General features: G+C 32.3%; 1 protein-coding gene across 1 annotated transcript; it reads right to left on the bottom strand.

Annotated features, from left to right (window-relative positions):
- Positions 1-543: 543 nt before the first annotated feature.
- Positions 544-27,535, bottom strand: LOC124356347 (adenylate kinase 7-like). Its single transcript, XM_046807534.1, has 15 exons — positions 27,501-27,535; positions 26,344-26,462; positions 22,664-22,774; positions 19,312-19,478; positions 18,339-18,435; positions 16,721-16,798; positions 15,254-15,406; positions 13,629-13,757; positions 12,840-13,069; positions 11,069-11,226; positions 10,687-10,900; positions 8,402-8,556; positions 8,003-8,169; positions 5,666-5,824; positions 544-722 (listed from the first exon to the last, which is right to left on the bottom strand). The coding sequence occupies exons 2-15, from the start codon at positions 26,446-26,448 to the stop codon at positions 594-596; spliced, it is 2,052 nt and encodes a 683-aa protein (XP_046663490.1). The 5' UTR covers positions 26,449-26,462; positions 27,501-27,535; the 3' UTR covers positions 544-593.
- Positions 27,536-27,846: the final 311 nt, after the last annotated feature.

The following is a 27,846-nucleotide window of genomic DNA, read 5'->3' as shown; positions in this document are numbered from 1 at the left end:
GCGTATCTTTACTCCCTGAGGGAATCTCTCCACATTTTGAATCAATATTAAACTACACGTTGCTCTATAACGTTGTATTATGCCTAGCTGTAAACGTACTTACATAACAAATCTTAATAACATTCAAAAGGCATGCCAACTTACATAAGTTCTTTTCAACTTTCATGTATGTTATATATATATATATATATATATTTATATATATATATATATATATATATATAACACACATTATATATATATATATATCGTATAATGTACTCAGCCTGTAAGTGCGAGATCTAGAGTCCCGCTGGAAGTTTTGTCTAATAAATTGGCTTAAAACGTTCATTTATACTTCATATTTTAAAACTAAAACGTACTTCCTAAGAAACGTATTAAAGGTTGCATATTAAGGGTTTATTCACTGCTGCGTACCGTAGAATAAATCATAAAAAAATAGAGAGGGGGGAGAGGGGGATGAGAGACGAGGAGAGAGGGAGAGAGCGAAATCTCTTGACAACACTACGCTTAGGTATTTCAACGCAGTAAATCAAACTCAAATGAAATTTAATGTTGTTTTAATCAATCAATCCCCAGTACAATAAACACCCTCATGACAAACAAGCTTTAGAATCAATATTGGGAAATCCGAGATCTCTGTTTCTCATTTCCTCCTCTATCTTAGCCCTTGTGGGATCCATCATTTTCCCGTCCGGATTGTTCTTGAACAGATATTCTGCCTAAAAAATTACATTTATTATTTTTCCGTTTGCCACATCTTATCAATACAGTTCAAATACAATACATTGTTTATTTCCAGTAACGATAATTCAGTAAATCTAAATTATGTCAAAACGAGATTGAATGTTCTTAAGTGTAGGGTAGGCTATATTTATATTTTGAGAGATTTAAGAAATTGGTGGCATTATTGTTCTGAGTCTCCATCAACATAGAAGTCATAATGCACTTGCTTCTACTGCAAATTAACAAATAAAATAATTTGCTATTAAATATTTACTTCAACACATTCATTCGATTTGAGATACCATTTAGATTTTAAGTTTTTCCATTTTAGATTTATACAATGACATAGTACAGTAGATTATAGCGTGTTCCAAAAACAACTCCAGAAAATGTGCAAAATGGTATATACCGTTCTGGTATTTAATTTCAATAAAATACTGCCTATGACGATCGGAACATGGCGTAAATGTTTTTCTGATCTTGCTCGAAAATATTTTAAGTTTATAATCTTTCTTGTTAACAAAATAGAGTTATGCCCAGGTTAAGTGTCAGAGAGGGCTTCTTAGCCTTATCTTCGCCTGGTAAAATAAGACATCTTTACTTTTTTTAGTTATACATATTACTTGCTGCTAACGTGTCGCTTTTGTGTCAAAATAAATGATTCATTTTTCGTAGTAAACAAAACCGGAAACTATAAGGATCTTAACTGTGTTTTAAGAATAAATTGAAGCTTTTCCAGTAAAGTACCTAATTATTCACCTCTCATTCGGGGGGGGGATGGGGAGAGGATGTTTGGAAGGGGTGGGTGAATGAAATCAAAACTTTTAGAAACACGAAATTATTGTTGGAAATGTAGCAAGAGCACTACAATCGTACCGATTATGCTTTGATAGCATAAATCACTTAAGATTAGCAAGTACTTTTTGTGATTCAAAATTTTATGAAATTAAATTAAATTAGGCTATAGCCACTTATACGAATTTAATGAGTATAAATAAAAAGTCTTTTGACAGGTATTTGGTATTCCGATCATATTTTAGTTTAGTTATTTAAACACATATGTGAAAGAAAAAGCCAAATACAATATAATTAAGGGCTCTGTGGTGTAATGGTAATGTAATGTGGTGTAATTCACCCGGCAAGTGAGAGATGCGGGTTCGAGTCCCGGCGGAGCAAGTACTTTTTGTGATTCTATGTTTATTGAAATTAAATTAAATTAGCCTATTGCCACTTATATATAATATAACATATAATATATAATATAACATATATATAATGAATCAATAACCCTTATCATTCAGGGGAGACATAAGGGGTGTGAAATCGATGTTTTCATTATATTTTGGGTTATCATTGAAAAGCCTTACGAGATTTGTAACACTTACTGTCAAACTTGTTGGCAAACATATTAATTCTCACAGATTAAATGCTTAAGAATGGTAACTGCATATACTCAAAAAGGATTGCAAACCTTTATTTATAATAGAGGCATCGTTAAAAATATTAATTATAGGCAGGTAACCCCATTGTACAAAGTCAGCAATAATACACACTTGTATACAAACTAAGTAGACACTAACTTAGTCATCACTAATTGTCAATGTTAGTATACAAACTAAGTAGACACTAACTTAGTCATCACTTGTCAATGTTAGTATACAAACTAAGTAGACACTAACTTAGTCATCACTTGTCAATGTTAGTATACAAACTAAGTAGACACTAACTTAGTCATCACTAATGTCAATGTTAGTATACAAACTAAGTCACTAACTTAGTCATACTAAGTCTAGTATACATAAGTAGACACTAACTTAGTCCATCAGTCAATGTTAGTATACAAACTAAGTAGACACTAACTTAGTCATCACTGTCAATGTTAGTATACAAACTAAGTAGACACTACTTAGTCATTCACTTGTCAATGTTAGTATACAAACTAAGTAGACACTAACTTAGTCATCACTAATTGTCAATGTTAGTATACAAACTAAGTAGACACTAACTTAGTCATCACTAATTGTCAATGTTAGTATACAAACTAAGTAGACACTAACTTAGTCATCACTTGTCAATGTTAGTATACAAACTAAGTAGACACTAACTTAGTCATCACTTGTCAATGTTAGTATACAAACTAAGTAGACACTAACTTAGTCATCACTTGTCAATGTTAGTATACAAACTAAGTAGACACTAACTTAGTCATCACTTGTCAATGTTAGTATACAAACTAAGTAGACACTAACTTAGTCATCACTTGTCAATGTTAGTATACAAACTAAGTAGACACTAACTTAGTCATCACTTGTCAATGTTAGTATACAAACTAAGTAGACACTAACTTAGTCATCACTTTGTCAATGTTAGTATACAAACTAAGTAGACACTAACTTAGTCATCACTTGTCAATGTTAGTATACAAACCATATCTCACTAAATGAACAAAACACACACGCTAACATATTTTGCTGGTACATATTAGCATGGTCAGATGTTCCAACAGTAAACATTTCATCATTATGAAGGCAATAACAATACCATTACGTAACTTGCTGGATTGTTCTAAAGAGGCCAATCTTGCTTTAAAAAGACGAACACCAGAAAGTAGTTTTTAAACTAATCCACGTTTCTTGTACTCCTAGCTCAAAAAATAGTTAATAAAACGCAGTCGGCAAAGCCGACATCACACCTCATGGCAAGGACAAAGTAGAAAGTTTACGGTTGGCTTCATTTTAACGTCTAAACATTACAACCCATACATGAAATCAAGCTTGATGACAAGGACAAAGTAGAAAGTTTAATGTTGGCTTCATTTTAACGTCTAAACATTACAACTCATTCATGATGACAATCAAAGCTCAAGCGACAGGGCAAAGGAGAGTTTAATGAGGATTCATTTTAACGTCTAAATAAATTACAACTCATGAACAAGGGCAAAGTAGAAAGTTTAATGTTGGCTTTATTTGTCTTAAACATTACAAACTTATACATGTCACCTGATGACAAGGACAAAAGTAGAAAGTTTACCGTTGGCTTCATTTTAACGTCTAAACATTACAACTTTACATAAATCAAAGCTTCATGACAAGGGCAAAGGTATAAAGTTTAATGTTGGCTTCATTTGAACGTCTAAAAATTACAACTTATACATGAAATCAAGCCTTATTACAAGGGCAAAGTAGTAAAGAGTTTAATGTTGGCTTTATTTGAACGTCTAAAAATTACAACTTATACATGAAATCAAGCCTGATGACAAGGGCAAAGTAGAAAGTTTAATGTTGGCTTCATTTGAACGTTCTAAACATTACAACTTATACTTGAAATCAAGCCTGATGACACAGGACAAAAGTGAAAGTTTAATGTTGGCTTCATTTGAACGTCTAAACATTACAACTCATACATTGAAATCAAGCCTGATGACAAGACAAAAGTAGAAAGTTTAATGTTGGCTTTATTTTAACGTCTTAAACATTACAACTTATTACATGAAATCAAGCCTTGATGACAAGGACAAAGTAGAAAGTTTAATGTTGGCTTCATTTTAACGTCTAAACATTACAACTCTTATACAAAATCAAGCCTGATGACAAAGACAAAAGGGACCGTTTACTTTTGGCTTCATTTGAAAGTTTAAACATTTAAATTCTTACATAAAATCAAGCCTGATGACAAAGACAAAAGAGAAAGTTTAATGTTGGCTTCATTTGAACGTTTAAACATTACAATTCTTACATGAAATCAAGCCTGATGACAAAGTTGAAAGAGAAAGTTTATTGTCGGCTTCATTTGAAGATCTAAATATTACAACTCTTTCTTAAAATAAATTATCTGCTGCCAAAAAATAAAAGATTTATTTTAGTTTTTTCGATGCAAAATTTTTCAAATTACATTTTTTGCAGTTGTAGTTCTGTAAATCTTGCCTTATCTATCTATTACGTGTTTCCCTCATTGTAATTGTTGCATCTTCATAATATTTGTTTAACGTAGTGAAGCACTTTTCATGTAATCTGAAAACTTAATAACTATGATTGTACCGTTTGGAAATAGAGATACCAGATGAAGTTTTATAGTTTCAACAAGACCCTCCAAAAGTAACGTTAAAACTGCCAACAGCACTTTTTGTTGCAAAATCAAATACATTTAATTATAGAGCAATAAATGGCGACTTATACTATGGAATTTTGGAACAGTGTCTTTCTCCCAGTGGAACATATTGGGGTGAATAAGTCTAGGTCTTTGTTTTTAAAATTGCGCATTTGGACAGTCGCTTTTCGGGGAGGGGGTATAGGCAGAACAGGATCCTATAGACCACTACAATGCCAGGATATAAATCTCATCTTAAAACTAATCTTAGAGGAAATTCTTTAAACGTTGTGAAAGACACAGAGTTTCCCGTTATCATACATCTAATTACATTAGTGAGTCAATATACTACATCCGCTATATAACTAAATATCTAGTTAGTAATAGAATATAATTACAGGGTGTCCAGCAACAAAGGTATCGCATCCAGAAGTTTACTATGCACTAAACAAACAAGATGTTCCCCTTTTTGCAATCTAATATAACATTATTTGTTTTAATAACTAGAATAGTTGAAACTATTACATTTTTCAACAGATATATCTACTTTTAAAGATCACTATAAGAGAGGGATGATCTTAATGGTTGAATTGGTGAAGCCTTTTACTGAGAGTGGTGTAGAATGAGACCGGGATTCCGATCTAGGCTTTATCAGCAGGTTGCAGAAGTAGAGTTTTCACATGCAAATTCAACCAATTCCAAGACTGCACCGTATCTATGAGTTAGTGTTGTCTTGAAGTAGCATAAGCAAACTAATTCCATTAACATAACCTCAAACATCTTAAAATCCATCATCCATCTAAAAAGTACATGATCCTCAATCTTAAATTAGATAAAGATAAATAACGTTTACCAAGAAATCCAACGGATCTTCAGGTCTTTGTTCTGTGACTGCCAAGAGAGCGTTGGTTAAAGTTGGGTACATGTAGGAAATCAGGTAGCTGATGTAAGGGCAGCTGTTGATGGCGATTTTCATCTCCTCTAAATTTTTCAGCTTGCTGGATTTGCCTTCCTTTGGACAATCATAAAATGCATTTAAAAATTAGAGGAATCTATGTACTATTACGTATTGTTTGCTGGCTTCTACAAAGTAAATATTGCCTGAACTACAGTATTGCTATACAATTTTATAATTTTTCCGTTAAAAATTACATTATGACTAAGCCCAAGAAATTTTAAGAACTATGTATATTCAAAGTATCCATTGAACATAATGTGCTAATATAGTATAGTTTTTTATTACTTTTTTTTATTTTCTGCAACAATATGTACTTTTATGTATTACCTCTCACCTAGACTGTAATAGGCCTTGAAACAACAAATGCTGAAAAGGTTGGATATGTTCTATATAGAATATTAGTTTTAGCAAAGTTATGAATGAATTGGCGCTTTAATTATGCATGTGGAAATAAGAACATTAGGACCTAAAACTAACACTCAAAACACTTGGCCAATGGCGAAGTGTAGCGGGTAATCTAATTTTTAAATAGCGATCATGCCATTGCAAGCAGCCCGCCTGGTGGTTCGGAAGTCATCTTTAGTAGTTAAAAGTGTCTTCAAAAGCATAGTCAACCTCATTATTAACTGAGTAGATGGTGGGATTTGGCAGACCTAATTAGTGATTTAGGTGTCATTCATCATTAGTCTTTACTGTAATATACAGCTACTATCCCACCAGCTTGATATTACACAGTTACAGAGTATATTAAGTCAGGTGACATCTATCAGCCGATTGAACATGTGTTTGTTAACAAATACTAATACAATATTATTCATTGTTTTCGTAATCTGTTCACGTCACATTTACGTTGAAACATGACACCTGTCCACCAGTGTTTTTAAACAACATTCAAATTCCTCAAAGAAATGAAGCTAAGTATCTGGGTGTACATCTCGATAGGAAGCTGACTTGGAAACCACACATATGGAACAAAAGGCTCCAATTAAATTCAAAATTCTCAAAACTAAATTGGCTTTTTGGGAACAAATCCCATTTATCAATAGAAAGCAAACTGTTGTTGTACAAGACTGTTCTAAAGCCCATCTGGACGTACGGAATTCAACTGTGGGGAGTTGCTTCTACATCAAATATTGAAATTATACAGCGTTTCCAATCTAAAGTTCTTCGAAAGATATTACAGGCCCCATGGTGTGTTCGTAATGAAGTCATTCACAGAGACACGTATATCCCTTTTGTTACTGAAGAAATTCCAAAGTTCTGCATCAAGTATCAAAACAAATTAAACTCTCATCCTAACTACTTGGCTATTAATCTGCTGGACAACAGTGACCATCAATTTCGGCTAAAAAGACATGATTTCTTAAACTTAGCTGATCGATTTTAAAGATGAACAATCTCTTAAATGTTTATGTTAATTAAGGTTAATGAACTTTGATTAACCATGTCGTCCTTAAGATTTATCATCAAATTTACTTATTGTTTGTTGTATATAAACAGATTGTAAATAAATTAAAGTCAAAAAAAAAAATTGTTTTCGTTATAGTACGAGACATAAGAAAAACTCTAAAACCAACTGTACTCCCGCACGCGCATGTTGCGCATTGGGAGAAAATTGTTTATCTGTAATTTATTGAATAAAGAGTTTTTGAACTTGACTTGAACATATTAATGCTGTCCTGGGTTGTGGCGCGGTGTTGCCAGCTGTATCGCAAGCGATCAGATAATCGATTGAATTCAAAAATCGAACAATCGATACTGCTCATCTATCTTCATCGATCCTTACATTCAAGATTTATATTAACGTGTGTTTACACTATGACACAGAAAATGGAGTAAAAAATAACAATATAAAAATATACAGAGTAATAAAACACCGAAAACAAAACCGATATAAACAACCGAAACGAAACGAGACATCGTCACTTTGCCTTATACTTAAAATTAGCTGTGACAATGTGGCCATGCCGCTAGGTGAGGGGGGAAGTGGGGTGAGGTAAAGGTGTTTTGGTTAGTTTTTGTTCAGAAAATCTATTCGAACATATTTAATTTTGATTCAATCCCGTTGTTTAACAACGTTTATGTATCGGCCAAGCTTTAACAGTTAGGATTGATTTTCCTATTGTGTAATTTCCCATACAAAATCACATTAAGATCTTTTTTGAGCTTCATAATCAGATCAATATATTCCTGAATTATCGTCTAAAATCTTAATTTAAAGATATATTTTACCTGACTTTTTGTTATTGTTTCTGTTTCCACTTCGTCCATCACTTTTTCTGACTGGCATTCCGCAGTTCCGATTGATTTTCGTTCATCAACCTGAAGTATATTCGTCTCTTGAAAATGTCTTCCAATGTCCTGAGACTTTTTCAAGGACATTTCTTGTGACCTTATGCCTTCAAAGAAGTACATTATACATTAATGTTATTAAAAATGCGAGTCGTAGATTTTCATAGAAACAACAATCATCATCACAACTGTTTTTTTTTTTTTTAAATAACATGAACATAGTGTATTGTTATTATTGTTACCAATACAGTAAGCTATACCTCTAGAACATCTAGGAGACCAGAATGCTAGTAGGAAATTGCTTTAATATAATGAAGAAATGTCTGATTAAATCCTTACCAACTGCTTCCGTTTGAATTATCGATTCTATAACTTCATTGAAAGCTCTGTCAGAGTTATTGGATTCATTTATATCCAATTTAATCAGTTTGCAGTTCTTATTTTTCTCTAAGAAAAAATCTATTACTGCCATCTCTGGAGAATTTGCTTCATTGCTGCAACATAACAATGTACTAAATTAGAATGTACTTGCCGTCATATAAAAGTGCATTACATGATCTTTATATGTCTTAAAATCTAATGCAACTATGACAATATAGCTACGTGATTTCTAAAGCCATATAAAATAAAACACTTATTAAAACCTAAACAAACGCGATAACATTTTCCCAATCCAGATAAAACTGTCGATAAAACCTCGCAGTCCAGATAAAAAGGATGATAAATATGAGATGCAAGAGTGTATATACGGCATAGAGCGTATAATCTACGCTCTAATTAATTTTTCTTGATCTTTGTTGGTCAACTAATGTTCTAGTGATGTTCTCTCCAACAATCATTATCTGATATACAGGGTGTTCCATAACTCTCTACCAATCTTATCGGCTATTGTTCCTGAATCAAAGAAAACCCTAATTATCACACTCAAACTTAAGAAAACTCAATAATTACTCCAACAGCCGCCATTTTCCTATTTTAATTAATTTTTATTTGAAAACGGCTTGTTATAATAAGTTGAAATTTAATATATAGCTTTATAGCCTAAAGACCTGATTACATAAAAACAATCATTTTTAAATAGCTCAAAGTTCTGCTCTACATTTCAAAAACATTTATACTTTGCTTTTGTTATCCTTTGCTTAAATTCCTAATCCACATCAGGATTATTAATAGGAATATTATTCTTTGTCCTTTAATTCCGTAAATAAGATATTTTAAACAACCTGGGTAAGTAGTACGATCCAAGTGTTTTTCATAAGTCAAAGATTGGTTCAAATTTTATTTTTATAGTTAAATTTACCTTTATGCTATTATTTTATGCATTCTGAATTCTTTTATGACTTAGGTACATAACTTTTAATACATACAAAAAATAATTCACCCGTCCATAAGAAACGAATACTTCTCCATCTTTGTTCACAACCTTGACAGATAAAGCTATTGTGAGATTGTGTTTCACAAGTGAGTACGAATCAAATTAATTTCAAACATTTTAACTGCATAGACTGTCATTAAAACTTATTTTGCCACTATAAACTTTTGAAATGTTTGTAAGTACACAGTACCTATTCCTCATAATTTATTTCTTAGAACCACCAAGGACAGCAACTTTTCCTTTCATCCCTTAAATAGATATAAAATATTTATCATTAAAATCTTTACCACAATATACTTGTAGTTACATTATAACAGAATAAATTAATACATTTTTGTAAAGGATAAAGACAAAAGTCTGATATAACTTAAGTCTAAAATATAAGTCGGAGATTAATATATTTATTATGGTTTTATGGACATGAACCTTCGAAGATATTTATATTGATAGAATCTTGTCTGAGAATAACCAATTTATCTGACGTAATACACTTCATATCACTCAAATTTCATGCTAAAGAAACTAATTAGGTCATGTGTCAAACTATAGTCGCGATGCTTCAATAGATACTATTAATTTTAATGTTGTTATTCAGTAGATCATTAATACATTAATCCTCAGTAAATGAATTAATGATGGCTTGGATTTACAATTATTATGTAAACGTAACCTAGGTCATAGTAGTGATTTATCTATTCGTATGCAAAACTAGAGCAGTTGATAATTGCTGGATCCCATTATAATGGCATAATCTTGGGATGACATGTTAATAATTCAAGGCATCAGTAGTTTATTTATTTAAATTGCTTAACTGAAAGGTTAAGCCATCTTTGAACGGCTGCCATTTCCGGTTCGGTTGTCTGTTTGAGTTTTTTTTTTTTACGATAGGAAAATGCATTATGCACCTTCAGGGACAGGTGTTCGCCCTGGGGGTTTGCGGCATTGTACTCTACTAATAAAGACCTTTAATTCGATGTCCATACCAACCCATGCTTATATTTAAGATTTTCTTCTACTCCTTGTAGGCCGTACCCCTGAGGAAGAAGTGGGTCATTGGATATATGTCAAAGTAGATATTTTTGTCCAGCAAGTCTGTACTAAGTTTTGTAGCTCTAACTTAAATAGTTTCGAAAATATTTAACCGTCCCGGAACCTTTTGAACACCTTGTATTGTACATTCCTTCAGTATTAAAAGGTGAAAAGGTCTATAAAAATAAGTGTATTTATAGAATTATTAAAATATTATTACTTTTGTCCTTCTATCATGCCCTCCACGGTATTTTCAATTTTTGTGTCCGTCTTGCTCTCTATGTTGACCGGCTGGATATCGTCTTGAGATAAAACTTTCACTGTGTTATCTGGCGTAAATGAGGGCCCTTCTTTTGAATAGCGATAAGCATTATCGCCTGTTACAGCTGATTCTGGAATGGCGTCTTCTACTTGGTTCAAATATACCACATAGTCTGTTGGTACAAAACAATAGAAAACTTTAATACTACAAATTACAATGAACAGAATTAAATGCAATTATAGCACTTTGTAAAGATCAACATTTAATAGTGTAAAAAAGATTAACGTTTTTAGTAGCATACATAATGAGTAATTAAATTGTCAGTAAACAAAACTGATACCTGGTAAATTAGGGTGTCCACTGGAATCGTTGCTCTGAAATGTGTATCTGTCATCTGTTGAAAATAGACTCTGAGCTTCCTCCAAGGTTTTTGGAAAATCATCTAATACATACCCATGGATAAGACACACCCTACTTTTCATTCGTTCGTACAGAATGCTATAAAACAGCAAAAAATAACAATCTCAACTTAATTAAGCCAGTATATCTTTATAATTAATTTATATCTATAACATATAAAAAGAAATTGGCGTAGAAGCATTAAAGATAAATAGTTATATTGTATTTTTTAAGTTTTTTTGATAGTTACATTGAATAGTTGCATTATAAACATTGTCTTCGTATATTCAATATATTTGTCATTCATAGAGCTAAACTGTAAACCGAACATTTATTTTATAAATTCAGATTGATCCCTAAACTAGCGAAGGAAACAGGATTTTTCCGGACATTTGCCATCGTTCAGTGAAACAAGAAATCAGTAACACTACGTTTCGAGATCTGCAATCTGATTTCTTCTTCAGGTAAAGAACTAACCTAATACATAATTACAACCTTGGTTAAAATAAACAAATCTTACCAAAGCGTTGTGGCACGCCTAAGTCGGCACGGTTGTGAGTCCTGACTTAGGCGTGCCACAACGCTTTGGTAAGATTTGTTTATTTTAACCTAGTTTGTAATTATGTATTAGGTTAGTTCTTTACCTGAAGAAGAGATCAGATTGCAGATCTCGAAACGTAGTGTTACTGATTTCTTGTTTCACTGAACGATGGCAAATGTCCGGAAAAATCCTGTTTCCTTCACAATCCTTCCATCGTCAAAAATAACCTTCAAACCTAAACTAGCATTTGCTGGACGTAGGTATGTGATAATACACGGTTGAGTTCAAACCACCTTCAGAAAATTATGATAAGCCTAAGGCTTTTACAGCTCATTTATGAGCAAATTAAAGAGTTTTGTTGTAATCTTAAATAATCAGAATAAAGATCTTCGTATTTTTTAAGCAAATTTATTAATATGCATGATCGATATGTATAAAAACCTTATATTTTTTTAGAGATTTTTTAGACATTTGATTGCCATTAGAGTGTTCAAAATAATAAAAAATGCTTATGTTTTATACATATGTTTTACGTATGAGTGTTACTTTATCCATATGGATTTACGGTATCAAGTCCACACACAAGTTACCGGTTAAGTTTAACTGTTTTGAATATTTGCGTTTAATGTTTGGTATTAGTAATTTATTACAAATATCAATAACCAGTTAAATGTATTTGTATCTCCAGTATGAATAATTTTCACCCTGAAATTATAGATGGATTTAGGTGAATTCGTTAATTTTTAAGACGTCAAATAGTTTAAAATTCGGCATTGTTCTTAATATTACATTTATGTTTCACCAAATCCGTATTTTGTAAGGAAAATTCTAAAGAATGCTACGCATCATTCGCTGGAAGCATTATTTTTTTTGAAAAGAAAATTATAGTTATAACAAAAACGTGATCTAAAACTGTTGTTATGTAATAGTATTTTTGTAAAATTTAATTGTTAGACATGCAATATACAATAAAAGTGTAGCATTCTATGATAAAATAAAGATAATTCACTTGCTTAGCATGCAGTATCTTGTACTCCTGCAATTTATGAATTTTTACCCCAAAATGACATTGAAACGTTTAAGCAAATGTTCCTTTATATACTTCTGCGTTCTTTTGAAGAGTTAATTAACTTTAACACTTCAAAACTGAGTCTATATTACAACTACTAACCTAACATTCTGCGTTTTTGTAAGTTTTGAAATGTCATCAATGTGTTTTACATTTAGCTTTCTAAAAAACTCCAAAGAATTCTCCAAGTTATAATCCTCACAATGTTCTTCCGTTACTTCTATTTTCAGGTCTGGAACTTTCACGGGGTCTCCCTCCAACTCCAAACCTATTCTTTGTTGAGTTGCATCTTCGGTATTTTTTTGTTCTTCGAATTTGGTTATTTTATCTAGCTGAAAAGTAATTTTAGATATTACGAAGAGTTAGTTGGTCCACCATAATCAATGTGTTTACACTAGCAATTCCTAACCTATTCAATGCAACTTCAACATTGTTCTTTATTTACCTTATTGAGGATTAGTCAACTGATGATGTAGTATTGATAATTTGGAAATGAAAGTTAACATTCACGTAATTTTATGTTAAAATGTAGGCAACACAATAATTTTATTGTATTTGGCATTAAATTTGACCACTTAAAATGTTCTTAGAATACAATATATATATATATATATATGTGTGTGTGTGTGTGTGTGTGTGTGTGTGTGTGTGTGTGTGTTAAAACATTTTAATAATAAAGCTTCATGAGAGCAAACAATAACAACAGCGTTTTTAATAAATACCCATGTCTCTAAAACTGACTAAAATGTATAGAAAAAAATATTTATTATTAATATATAAGTAATTAATTATATTAAAATTAGTAATTAATTATTTTCCTATATATTGTTAAACGGTGTATTAGCTAAGTATATATTTTATATTCAAAACTTAAACTTAAAATATATTTACCATTTTGGAAACATAATCTTGTACAGCAACATCAGGATTTAGGTAGAGGCTGTTGTAATACTGACTCAGTCTTTGGGGTAGATTCTCCATGTCCTGAAGTGAACTGCCAAAAACTACAATATTCAATGGCTGTAATAGAAACAGTTTTGTTACTAATTAACTGAACATAGTATCTTATTTGCTGTCAAACTAATTCTAAACCTGCTCTCAAAGGCTGAAGGGGCAGCCTGTTTCATTCCTATTCCCTAAGAACAATGATGAATCTAGAAATTTTTGAGCTTGCTAATATTTACAAGATGTCTTAGAAGGGTAAGATTAATATGCATCTATGCCTTTGTTTAAATTTTTCAGATATTATCACTAGTAACTGAACATAAGTTTTTTCAATAGTTTGTTTTTTACGTTTTTTAGAAAAATGCTATAAATGGTTTTCAACTCTTCCACATGCTTTGTTGATGTATACAATGTATCTTTAAAGTTAAACATATTGCAAAACTCTGTAGCCAAAAATAAAGATGGATATGACAGAGATCATAAAGATTGGAATCACTAAAGTTACAGCATAGCTGCCTCTTAACGTTTAGTTATTAAACAACCAAAAGCAATTCAATTTCAAAAAGACTCGTGATTACTTTTCAATTTAAAACTTGAAGTAAACTTATTAATGAGCAATGCTGGTTGGTTACCAATCAGTCTTCTGCTTGTAGGTAGCCTATAATATTTTTTTATTTGTATGCCAGAAATCTATTTATATAGCTTAACATACTTTTAAATCCATAGAGTTCCAATATGGTATGAATTATTAAATTCAATTCAACTCGATTCAATGTTTATAAAAATAGTCTCACCTAAAACACCCTATATAGAGAAATAGCCATTATTAAAATAGGATACGTACTAAGATAAATTAAACAAATTAAATACACAACATTTTACCAACGAATACTACATTAAATTAAAATTTAAGATAGGATATTAAAGACAAATTTTAGAATTATTTTACCCCTATACTATTTTGTTTACTACATATTCTCTTTTAGTAAGTATTATCTGTTACTCACAGCTCCACGCGCAATTTCGTAGGCTTTGCCCGTGATTGAGCACTTTTGGTTCAAGTGACATAATATTTCCAACGCCAACGTCAAGTTGGCCTTGTAGCTACGATCAAGATAATATGTCAAAAATATGTGGTCATTGTAAATTACATAGGTTTTAAAACCAGGTTTCATGGTTGAGTTTGCCTTGTTTCCCTGATCAGGAAAATATTTTTATATACACAGGTCTAAGGAGCCTACTTCTGTCAAAAATCAACTATGTAATAATAGAACATAATGTAACGTAACATAATTCACATAGAACATAATTTGTTCATTCATAATGTTTAGTAATAGAACACCGTAAGGAGATAAATTATGTTTCATTAATAGATATCTTCTTCATAAAAGTAAAAATAAATACGTTGAAAATCTAAGACACTAATTGCCTAAATGTTTAGTGAAAAACAGGTACTATTTTGGTAAGGTTTTCTACAGCTAGTGTGATTTAAAAAAACGCTACAAGTAACTATCAAGTATCCAAAGATCAATAACACAGGAAATATACTGTACAAAATACTATGAACAAACCTTTATGTTTTTAGCGTCAGTAAATTCTTTCACAATGTATTCCATATCTTCGACAAATCCATTTGTATATTTCCATTTTATATCTTCCTCTGGGAAAAGTGGACAGCAAGACTCCATGTAAATATTGGCCATTGTTTGATCATAGATATCTTGCTAAACATTACACACAGATTACAAATAATACAACACTATCGAGTAATAGGTCAATCTCCAGTACTAGTTATGAGAGACATTAGTCTCTGATACCATTTTTTCCTATGGATTAAGCCTTGTAAAACGCATTTAGTACCTATCAGCGTTAGTGATTACATATTAAAAATATGTGCTTTTTTTAAACCTCCATAAACCACGAAAATTCTGCCTAGAAATCAGACCACAGCTCTGAACAATATACAATTTATCCTATAATGTAATCATATATGCTAATCATTCATGTACCCATGTACATATACTTCTCTCTCGATCAAACTTTGATTCGGTTGACAAGGTAGGACCTTTTCAGGTAAGCCATATGAGATAACTGTGGTCTGTGGCTGAGATAACTGCGATCTGTGGCTGAGATAACTGCGGTCTGTGTCTGAGATTACTGTGGTATGTGGATGAGATAACTGTGGTCTGTGGCTGAGATAACTGCGATCTGTGGCTGAGATAACTGTGGTCTGTGGCTGAGATAACTGCGATCTGTGGCTGAGATAACTGCGGTCTGTGTCTGAGATTACTGTGGTATGTGGATGAGATAACTGTGGTCTGTGGCTGAGATAACTGCGATCTGTGGCTGAGATAACTGTAATCTGTGGCTGAGATAACTGCGATATGTGGCTGAGATAACTGCGGTCTGTGTCTGAGATTACTGTGGTATGTGGATGAGATAACTGTGGTCTGTGGCTGAGATAACTGCGATCTGTGGCTGAGATAACTGCGGTCTGTGTCTGAGATTACTGTGGTATGTGGATGAGATAACTGTGGTCTGTGGCTGAGATAACTGCTATCTGTGGCTGAGATAACTGCGGTCTGTGTCTGAGATTACTGTGGTATGTGGATGAGATAACTGTGATCTGTGGCTGAGATAACTGCGATCTGTGGCTGAGATAACTGTAATCTGTGGTTGAGATAACTGTGATCTGTGGCAACACATTTCTAAGATTCACGCACTCAACTCTTTACAAAAATCGAGATATAAATTACTGTCCCATGCCCTTACAACACATGAGAGGTTTGAAACATTGCTTACTTAAGGTTATAAGATAGGCAATGTTAGAATTTTTCTTGTGATTTCAGCTTAAGCTGTTCGGAATTTTAGATTTCTTGCTCGATGAGAAGTAATTACACAGTCGTATTTGTGAGTGCGAGCCTGTAAACTGATTCAGCTCTATTACAAATATATTACAATAAATAGCTTAAATTGAAACAAAATTCACGTTCTCTTATTATTGATAGAGCTAGCCCTAGATTATCAGTAGAACTTACAGTGATAGCATCTTCCAAAAATGAGAATTCTTCAGGCATGATTTTATAGCATTCAGCTCCAAAGCCACGTGTTATTGCCTATGACAAATTGTAAGGGTTACCATCAGTAGGACCTTTCTTATCCTTCAATATAATAATATGATACACTTCGTTTGAAGTTTCTTTTTACGATGGATGGGTTGTGAAGGAGACAGGATTTTTTTCCGGACATTTGCCATTATTTAGTGATACAAGAAAATCAGTAACACAACGTTTCGAGATCTGCAATCTGATCTATTCTTCAGTTAAATAACTAACCTAACACATAATTATTACAAACTAGGTTAAAATAAACAAATCATACCAGAGCGTTGTGAGCGTTATGCGTTATTCACAACGTATTATGAATTGAAAGTGTAATTTTAGGTCCATTTTAACGAACCAATGTGTCCTGTAAACGTATTTCTGATCTTAATAATTACTGTAATGTTTTATGTATTCAGTCCACCTCTTGGAGATAGTGTGCATAAAGTTGATACAAAAGATGTTTGTGATTCTACAATTAAAATTATACGCGTGACAGAGTTTTGATATGATTTGTTTGATTCAACCTTAATATTCTAGTGGTTATGTGTTAGGTTATTTATCCAAGACGATATCTACATAAAGAACAGTTCATACTAAAAATCCCAAAAAGTGGTGTAACTATTGTCTTGTGAGGATAACAGGATGTCGGATATTTTCCATCTTTATTTGTTACAAAAGGTTTAACACAACGTTTCGAGGATTGGAAACAATCCTCTTCGTCAGGTGGGAGGAGGTATTAGTACATACAACAAAATAGAAGATAAAGTAAAAAAGAAAGGAAATAGAAAGGATTCAAACATACCTAAAAGCTGCTTGGAGTCTAGTCCAGGTGTTGTCACTGCAGAGAATGCAAGTCCCGAGCACAAGTCACGAGTACGAGAAACACAATCACACATCACACCGGCACGGATGAAAGTGAGATACTGTTTGTATGTGTTATACATTTGTAACCATAACGATGGTAAATGTCCGACATCCTGTTATACTGTCAAACCTTCCATCATCAATAACAATCTTTAAACAAAGTATTGCCTTGTATCAACTGAACTATCCCAAATGATCAAAACAATCCTGTTACCTTCAAAATACTTCTATCGTCAGAAATTAATTTTGAGCAAAGACACATTCTTACATTCATTACATAAAAGAAAGGATATTATAAATTAAAAATATATTTGTTATCTGGTTCTAGTGAGCCTGATAGTACGATGTAAATTTGTTTAATTGCTGAAAGTATCAAAGTTTACATATTTATATGATTCTGAAGCTTTTTATTCAATCTTTTAACGAAAATAAAAGAGAGAAGACGAGGATATTTAGATGTTAATTAAATAAATGCCACTTCATTTGGTTTGGCACTTAAATTTGCATTTTTACCTTCTCAATTCTTCAGCACACTTCTCCATTATTACATCAAATCTTTATTATCTGTCTTTATATACTCCCTTTATAATAATTTTACATCTGCTGTTTCCATTCTTAATAATCGCTCTTTAAAAATGACGGCTTTTACTTCATTATTTTTATTTTTATTTAAAGTGGAACAAGTTACCTTGATCACATCTTTTTTATAAAACGATATTGGATCTTTGGCAAATAAAAATGGTAATGTTATTTTTTCAGACTTCTTGATAACTTCTCTTACAATCCTGGAACACAATTAAAGCCGACAGTTATACAATACAAAAACTGGCTAAATTATTAGACTACACGTTTTATATTTCTATCTAAAAAATTTAAAATTTCAAACTGCCCTACTTAAAATAAAACTCAAACTTAAAATTCCATATTTTGGATATAATCCAGATTTTTAACACTTTTGAAATATCTTTTGAAGTGTTTTAGGTTGTTATGTTGGTGCTTCTGGAATTGGTAGCACTGAATCATCTATGGTATTGTAAGGAACCCAAAACATGTTGGGACTCAGAACTAAATTATTCACCAGCACGTGTGTACTGTCGCCAGACAAGGACGTAGTCAGTGAAGGGGTCCAAGGGGACCGCCTCTCCCCCAATTTGTAACTTTTTTAAGTACCTTTTCAGTAAACGATTATTATTATTTAAATAATTCAGTATTACTGACATGTACTGCTGAAAGATCGCCCTCAACAAAGAAACGGATCAAGAACTTTTTAAGGAACAAAATGGGACCTTACTCTCTGTCCATTACGAGAAAATATCGGTGGTGTGGACCCCCCCCCCCCCAAATTATTTCCTGGCTACGTTCTTGCCACCAGACAGTATGGAGAATTGCCAACAATGCTAATGGGTGACCCATGTCCCATAAATTTAGGACGATAAATTCGGTTGAAAAGACAAACCAAATTCTATTAACTATTCAATATAAAAAGTAAAAATTGAAAAATATTTAGCATACCCAAAAATATTTTCATAATTACTCAGTAGTGAAAATATTTGTAACAAATTCCTAGCATTGACGACATTATGAGCCTTCAGTGCATTATTAGTATACAAAATGACAGTATTAAAAATATCTATTAAATAATTTTATAAATTAATACTCACTCTCCAATGTTTTCCACATGGATGACGGGAAAGAAATTTTGGCCAGAGCCGTAGTAAACTGGTACATCTACGTTACAGTTGACTGCTGTTTCAAAGAAGTAGCTAAATACGCTTTCTTCATGGCCATATGGGATCCCACAGGTTAAAATTATAGCATCAATCTCACCCTAAAACATAGGCGTTACAGGGATGACAAACAAAGATATTACGGTCAATAATATTTCACTCAAAGTAACCTTGTGAGAAATACTTGTAACTTTTGAGTGACAAAATTAATATCTATTAACTATAAACATATGTATCATATATGTAACATATGTAATATATGTAACATATGTAACTATGTATCATATATATTAACAAAATTCTTTTACCTGTTTCAAAATGGTGAACGCTTAAATTATTCCATCAAAATAACTAAAATCGACTAACGTTCGCCATTTTGAAACGGGTTAAAGATTTTGTTAATATTTTATTTTCAAAAAGGTCTACCAAAGGTTAATACAATTCTCAAGTTAAAAAAACACACACACACAGACAGATAGACGGAAAACTAAAGGTTTTAGGACATACCTCCATATGAACTTTTTTGCTCATTTTTATATGTAGAAAAACATTCCAAAGTATTGGTACACTTTTACTGAACACCCTGTATAATAAAAATACAAATTATCAAAACAGTTTGTTTTGAAAAACTATCAGCAGTATAATATCAGCAGCAAAATCTTGGAGAGATTTGCTTAGTATGTAAAAATATCAGAAACTATGATGAGGAGGGATGAGAAATTACCATTAATTAATTGTGTTTTACAGATTGTAAAGTCCTCAATTTTAATTACCCTATTAATACTAATGCGAAAGTTTGTGAAGATTTTCGTGTGTTATCAACATAGATTTTTTCACACATAATATCGAAACCGTTTGACGTGCAGTGAAGAGATTTAGCACAATGTATGTCTACTTCAAAGTACTGTACAACAAAACATGTATGGATATGGATGTTTAGAGGCCATTATCTGTACATGCGACTCAATACAAACAAAATCATTTCGATGATTGCTCTAACCTAAAAGGAATTTATCATTTAAAAGCAAATTTTGAACCTAATTTAAATCTAACAAACTTTATCTAGGTAACCAGACGGTCAAAATATAGTATGAATCTCTATTCCCTTTTGACGTGACAACGTCTTAAATTAGGTTGCGGCTCGGAGTCACTCATGAAAAAGTGTAACGCCCGGTAACGTTACGATGCCCGTCCAGTGGGTCCGCCGCACGGGATCCGCACGGGATAAAGCAGATAACTGTGAGGCCGCCGCACGGGATAAAGCAGATAACTATGTTTATTCGTGAAAATGTGGAGTGCTTAGATTCGTCATTTACAACAACTACAACAATAAAGGTAAATAATTGTACACTGATATTTCATTATCGTAAACTATGATTGATTGATTAATTGTTAGATTGACACAAAAGTTGAGAAACTGAGTTTATAGGTTATGTCATACTATTGACAAATGTTGATAGTGTTAAGTAAATTATTAGTTTAAATCACTCTGCAATCAATCGTAATTCAGTCGATTGAGAAGAAACAGCGCGTATTGCTAGTCAAACATTTAAAATAACAAATTATAACCTCTAACCTGTCATAAACAGTGCGACCAAACAAACAAACTAAACCGACCAATCACCACGCGCGGAGTTAGAATTTAACTGTGTTTAGCAAGAATTTCAAATTCCAATTTTAGTAAATGTTTTATTCAACTTTACCATTTACAATAACAAATTTTAATTAATTTCAAATTATGTACAATGTTTTAGTAAACAAAATATATTTCTATAGTTAGAATTTGTGCAATTCTTATTTTCATTCAATTCCTTGTTCCTATTGTGCAATTTAATAATATTCATATCAATAAATATTCTACCGAGAAAAAGACGTTGTCACGTAAAATCTTCGCCCGTAAAACCGACTTTACAGGCAACCATAATTTTTTTTAAATATTCATTTCTTAGTCCAAACATAAAAAAAACTTCTTGGCAGCTGTTAGAAGATTTGTTGTTTAAAATATTTTGTCGTATATTATTACTTTTGGTTAACTAATCTGTTTTTTTTAGTTGTATTTGATTTTATTGTAATGTTCTAAATGGATTTTGTTTACATTCGAAATATAAACATGTTCAGTAACCATTAATGTACTAAATGCAGTTCTTGAGTGTTTTGTATTCATTTATAAATTGTATCCCTATGGTGTCCTTTGTTTGAAGTTTGTTTTTGAAAATAGACGGACTGTGGAGGAAACAGGATTTTTTCCGGATATCCGCTGAACGATGGCAAATGACCGGAAAATCCCGTTTCCCTCCTTCGATATCTTTTTTATTCGGCTGGAAATTGCACACCGTAAAGTGCTAGTAATTATATGTATTTTTGTTATACTTTAGGATTGAGTTTTAAACAAATGAGCTAAACTTTGGTAGTTCATGTATAAAACTGTCTACACTTATGGAACTGAAAATAACTAGGCTAATAACTACAACAACTTTCCTATAGAGGATACCATAAATGGTTCTTGATGATCCTCTGATAAAATTTTAAGATAATTTCTAGAATAATCCTTACTATAATTGAACATATGATGTAAAATTCTGACATAGTACGAGACATTTCATTGCAAGCCTGGAGGTTTCGATATATTATTTATTAACAATGTAAAATGTTCTCAACTAATATTTTAGTGTTATCGCAAGTAACTAATCTTCTGTACTCATTAAAGTTTAAACAATATGTCTGAGTGCATTAAACAATAGTTTATTTCCCACGACCTGGCTTGCAATAATATGTCTCATTCTATAATAACAATCATTGTTAGTTATTGAGTACAGATGAAGTTTCCACTTCAATTTCAACCAATCAGGTCTGTGAATGTACCTTGATAGCTCACTATTTAAATTATTGTTAGTAATTAATCAAATTGAGTTCAAATTAACATGTGTTTTATATTTTAAATCAATCGTCAAAAAATATAAGGTGACAGTTCATCGTGACCATAGTCATTAAAGTTTAAAATTTAAAGGTTTCCCATATGGTGTAAACTCAACATTTTGTATTATAGTTAACATTATTGTTAGAAAAATTAAACCCTTTTTTCTTCATCAAATACAAATAAAGCTGCTAATATAACAATATATAAATGCTGTTGAACAAAATTGAAATGTCTTTAGTTGTACATTTTCTGTCTTTGAGCACATATTTTACCACTTGCTAAAATTATTACTCAAAATAAAGTTTAGATGCTTGAATACTATAAAGAAACAATGTACTTTAATGAAACTGTGTTTCCAAAACTACTTACACTTGATTTTACTCTAATGACTTCTTCTTCTAATTCATAATGCATTTGGTAATTTGGGTGAGGTGTTCTCTTGCGGTAATCCTTTTCTGAGAAAGGAAGATCTGGAATTTTCTGAAACCACAATTAGCTAATAATATTATTTTTTTATATGTTTTATTGTATTTTTGAGATTACTTTTTCATCAGTTACAATATTGTTTACTATTTAGTCGAGCAGTCTGGTTAAAACTTTTCGAGGTACCTGAACACAATTCCAAAGTTAATTAATTAAATTTTTAGGGTATTTTTTGGAGATATGGGCCAAAACCCCCACACATTTTGGACTTTTTCAGTTTGTTGCCTATAACTCGAAAACTAAACATCCTACGTAAAAATGTATCCAGTAAAGAGTTTAAGAATATCAAATTTCCTTTAAAATCCAATGGTTAAAAATATTTTTTACCCTAGTAGGTGCCAAGGTACAGCCCTCTAAAGTTAGGTCAAATTTTCTCACAGTGTACAAATTCACTAAAACCTAATGTTTTCGGCCAGTAACTTTCGATTTTTTCAACATATCTGTATCTATCAGGTATGCCCCTTACCTTTCATTGACATTAGAATTATGGCAAAGCCAAAGTATCTGACTGCTAGACTAATTATTACAGCGTAGGAGTACGCCACACCGCGTGTTGCGTAACAGACTACGCTCAGGTTGCATGCAGATTCCATGGTTGGACATGCATCATGATGTAACTCATTCTTGTCTATGCAGAAATAAAAAATCAAAAATTTAAAGTCAATAGATGAAATCTTTCTCGTTATACCTTGTCACATGACACATTCGCATTTTTGTTCATTAAGTTAGGTTTCACAGAAGTGTTCAAAAAAATAAAAAAGCTACGGTCAGCAAGGGAGGTATTACAACACAAGAGTGCGCTGATATTAATTCTCATCACCAAAGTTTACATTGATTGTTAACTCTATTGTATTTTTCTTTGTACTCTCTGAATAAAACTTCACATGTCATATGATTGTGCTTAGCTTTATTACAAACTTATTTCTTATGTTATTTTCTCGTTGCCATCATCATCTGACATGGTCATAGAGTGACACGAACTATCATCGAACTAAGTGTTGCCCATTTAGAAATAAAGCTTTGTAAAAAATTTAAAATCTATAGAACAGTTCGATTCTAAATATCGTGCGGACAGACAGACAAATAGAAATTGAACTTTTCCAAACCCTCGAGTGTTAATCTCCCTCAATTCGTAGCCAATAATTGTTATTCTTTTATTAAGTTTGTATTTACTATAATCTATATGTCTTATTACTAACGTAATATTCTCATGTCTCTTAACCATAAAGGTTATTTAATCATGCTTATTTTCTTAAGTTTATTCAAACACTATATTATTCGTATCACTTTGTTTCCTTTATGTTTTATTTATTGGTTGTAGTGGGATTATGTTGGTTTACCTTGACAATTTTATAAGTGTGTATACAATTTTACAAACTTTTATCATGGATAATGGATAATATTTCTTGCTTTATTATTTTTTTTTATTTTTTTTTTTTACAATCGGTTTCACAGCGTATGTGGTCGCCTTCCGATTCCCAACTTCCACTCTTTCCTATCATTCCAATCACCAGGTCCTAAGTTCCGTTCCTACATTGCCTTCGATATCCCCTGCTTCCATGTTTCTCTAGGGCGCCCCCTCTTTCGTCGTTCTGTTGGTAGCCATTCCATAAGAATTTTTGGCAGACGTTCCTCATCCATTCGGTTTACGTGGACGAACCATACTAACTGTTTCTGTCTAATTGTTTCAACAATAGTTTCTTCTCGTTTCATCCTTCTTCTTATCTCCTCATTTCGCACTCTGTCTAATTTCGATTTCCGCGCAGCTCTTCTCAGGAAATCCATTTCGGTGGACAATAGTTTATTTTCCATTTTTCTGGAGATTTGCCATGTTTTCACTACCGTAGGTCAAAGTGCTTTTGACAATCGTGTCGTAAATATGCATTTTCGTTCTGTTTCTTACATCTTTCTGCCATAGGATGGAGTTAAGTGTTCCCGTAATTCTTCGTGCTCCGACTATCCTGTCATTGATCATTTTTTCACACTTGCCATCTTGAGTGATTCTTGTGCCCAAGTATATGTACTCTTCACACCCACTAATTTTTTCTCCAGAGTTCAGTTGTAGGTCTTGTATTTGTCCTCCTATACATAAGTATTTGGTTTTCTTTATATTTACTGCTAGTCCCCACTTTTTATATTCCTCCAGCAACTTCCTCGTCATATACTCTAAATCTTCAGGGTCTTGAGCGAGTACCACCTGGTCGTCGGCATAATGCAGTGTATATAGCGTTCGATCACCCACAGAAATTCCCATTCCACTGCATTTCCGTCTCCATTTTGCTAATGCAGCATCGACGTATATGTTGAACAGTATTGGTGACATGCAACAACCTTGTCGGAGTCTTTATTATTTCAAAAACAAAATTTAAGATGCCATTTAAGACTACGCAGATTTATTTCCATAGTAAAATGTTATTACCGTGGCCAATTTAAAAGAAATATAGTGTGGTAGTAATATTTGTTATCTTGAAAGGTGATTTGATATTTATATGGTTTTTACCTCGTATATCACAGTACAAAGTTCTAAATGAACTCTTATATGAACTAAATTCATTTCCACGAGTAATCAGATATTTCTTCAACAGAAACAAAATAGTCTATGATTAGCAATGTAATGTGGTTGCACAATTTTCTTGTTTATTTTACTTGGAATTCTTATAACGTTTTTCACGAGTATAAAAAGAAAATCTGTGAGGAATGGTCATTTGCTCATCTACTGTACTTCTATTTTCTACGAGTAATAAAGTATAGTAGCATCATAATTTACGATATTTTGTGTGTGTGTGTGTGTGTGTGTGTGTGTGTGTGTGTGTGTGTGTGTGTGTGCGCGCGCGCGCGCGCGCGCGTGTGTGTGTGTGTGTGTGTGTGTGTGTGTGTGTGTGTGTGTGTGTGTGTGTGTGTGTGTGTGTGTGTGTGTGTGTTGCTAAATTAAAAACGTATGGAGGAAAAAAGTGAGAATATGAATACATTTTTACAATAATTGTCTTACAGTAAAAAGTAAATGTCACCAGAGTAATTTTTCAAATATTCGAAATAAATTCTAATTGATTATTTACAACTAGCTGCTTCCCGCGGCTTCGCACGCTTTTTGTAAGCTTTGTCCGTGTGTGTGCACTTCTGATTCAAGTGAATTATATTTCCAACACCGAAGTAGAGTTGCCACGATCAAGAAAATTTGTGTATGTGTATAGCCATTGTAAATGTAGCCTACATGTACATTATTATAAAGTGGTCTAACACTCAAGCTTTAAGTACAACGAGAAATTTATTTTAGTATGCATCGTAACTTAGCGCCTACAAGTAGGGCTTGGCTATTTAATACACGTAACTGTCTCGTAATTGCAGTTTATAGTGTGCAGGCACTTTAAAACATTTTTTGCAGCGCTGGCTGGTGGCGAATTACATCAATGGGCATAGCGTATAATAAAACTTCTTCGTGGAAACATACATATACAAGTTGTCATAATTACCGGTCAAATAGATTACGATTCTATAAAGGACATATAATCATTCATTTTTTTTTATACAGATGACAAATGTCCTATTCAAAAATGTTTTATACTTACTGGGTGTAAAGATTTGCTCAAAGACCAAGTCATAAACGTGGATAGTAGAATAAAAAGAGGGGGAGTAAATTTACTTATTTCTCCATCTTCTTTTAATTCTTGCATGAAGTATGAAAGAGCTGTCAATAAAACAAATAATAGTAAGATTAATCTCAAAAAGGGAATTACATTATAGTTATAGTAATTGAATTGATAATTTAATGGTGAATACTTAGTCAAAATTCTCAATTTTGGATTTATGTGTGTGTGCGCGTGTGTATTTATGTGTAATCTGCTAATACACCCAGACCATTCTTGATCCATTAGAACCATTAGGAATTAATTTCAAGGTAACCTGATGAGCTTTAAGAGGAGATAGTTGAATAGGCATCTTCGGAAAGATACATACATAATCATCTTAAAGAGATTTGAGAGGAAAGATCTTTTCAGTACATTTACCTGTAGAGTACAATGTGATCGAGCCTACTTCTACACGGGGCTGTTTCAGGATTAGAACTGCATGTACGAGTTGTACGCCTGCCAACTCTTTGTTGTAAACTAATGTTTTCATATGATTATAATCTTGTATGTCTTGGTATATGTAGGTCTTGTGTCTTCGACCGATATTTTAAATGTGTAAAAAATTAATTGAACTCACAGTTCTTTGAGTGCACACAAATAGTAGACTCTATAAGTCCAGATAAATGATTACTCAAAATTAAGTGCCCAAGAAGCTTCAACCGCTTGTTCTGAATCATCAAGAATGTTGTAAATAATCACTCTACATTTGACTATAAGTTTTATGAAAGGGAAATTTTAACCTGATTACTCACAATTAAGTAACCAAGAAGCATCAACCGCTTGATCTGAATCATCAAGAATGTTGTAAATAATTACTCCACATTTGGCTATACGTTTTATGAAAGAGAGGTATACCTGATTATTCACAATTAAGTACCCAAGAAGACTCAACCACTTGTTCTGAATCATCAAGAATGTTGTAAATAATTACTCCACATTTGGCTATACGTTTTATGAAAGAGAGGTATACCTGATTACTCACAATTAAGTACCCAAGAAGACTCAACCACTTGTTCTGAATCATCAAGAATGTTGTAAATAATTACTCCACATTTGGCTATACGTTTTATGAAAGAGAGGTATACCTGATTACTCACAATTAAGTACCCAAGAAGCTTCAACCGCTTGTTCTGAATCATAAAAAATGTTGAAACTAATTACTCCACATTTTCGCTGTATGTTTTGTGAAAGAGAGGTTTTACCTGATTACTCACAATTAAGTACCCAAGAAGCTTCAACCGCTTGTTCTGAATCATCAAGAATGTTGTAAATAATCACTCCACATTTGGCTACATCTTTAATGAAAGAAAGATTTTCACGTGATGCATTAATTATTTCTGTAACTCCTTCTTGTACAAAGTCATCTGAAAACTGAAGATAGAAACATAAAGCAAAAACTCGTTTCTCAAAAAACGTTTCACATCAACAACCAATATCCTTTTA

Source organism: Homalodisca vitripennis, chromosome 1, assembly GCF_021130785.1.
Source record: "Homalodisca vitripennis isolate AUS2020 chromosome 1, UT_GWSS_2.1, whole genome shotgun sequence".
Lineage (NCBI taxonomy): Eukaryota > Metazoa > Arthropoda > Insecta > Hemiptera > Cicadellidae > Homalodisca > Homalodisca vitripennis.
The sequence above is the reverse complement of the archived record's forward strand: the minus strand, read 5'-3'. Positions and strand labels throughout refer to the sequence as shown.

Coding starts and splice junctions, on each gene's coding strand:
- LOC124356347 (XM_046807534.1), bottom strand. CDS start 26,448: ATGCAAGAATTAAAAGAAGATGGAGAAATAAGTAAATTTACTCCCCCT. Junction 18,436..19,311: donor CATGTGGAAAACATTGGAGA/GTGAGTATTAAT, acceptor ATTGTGTTCCAG/GATTGTAAGAGAAGTTATCA. Junction 5,825..8,002: donor AAACAATAACAAAAAGTCAG/GTAAAATATATC, acceptor GATTGTCCAAAG/GAAGGCAAATCCAGCAAGCT.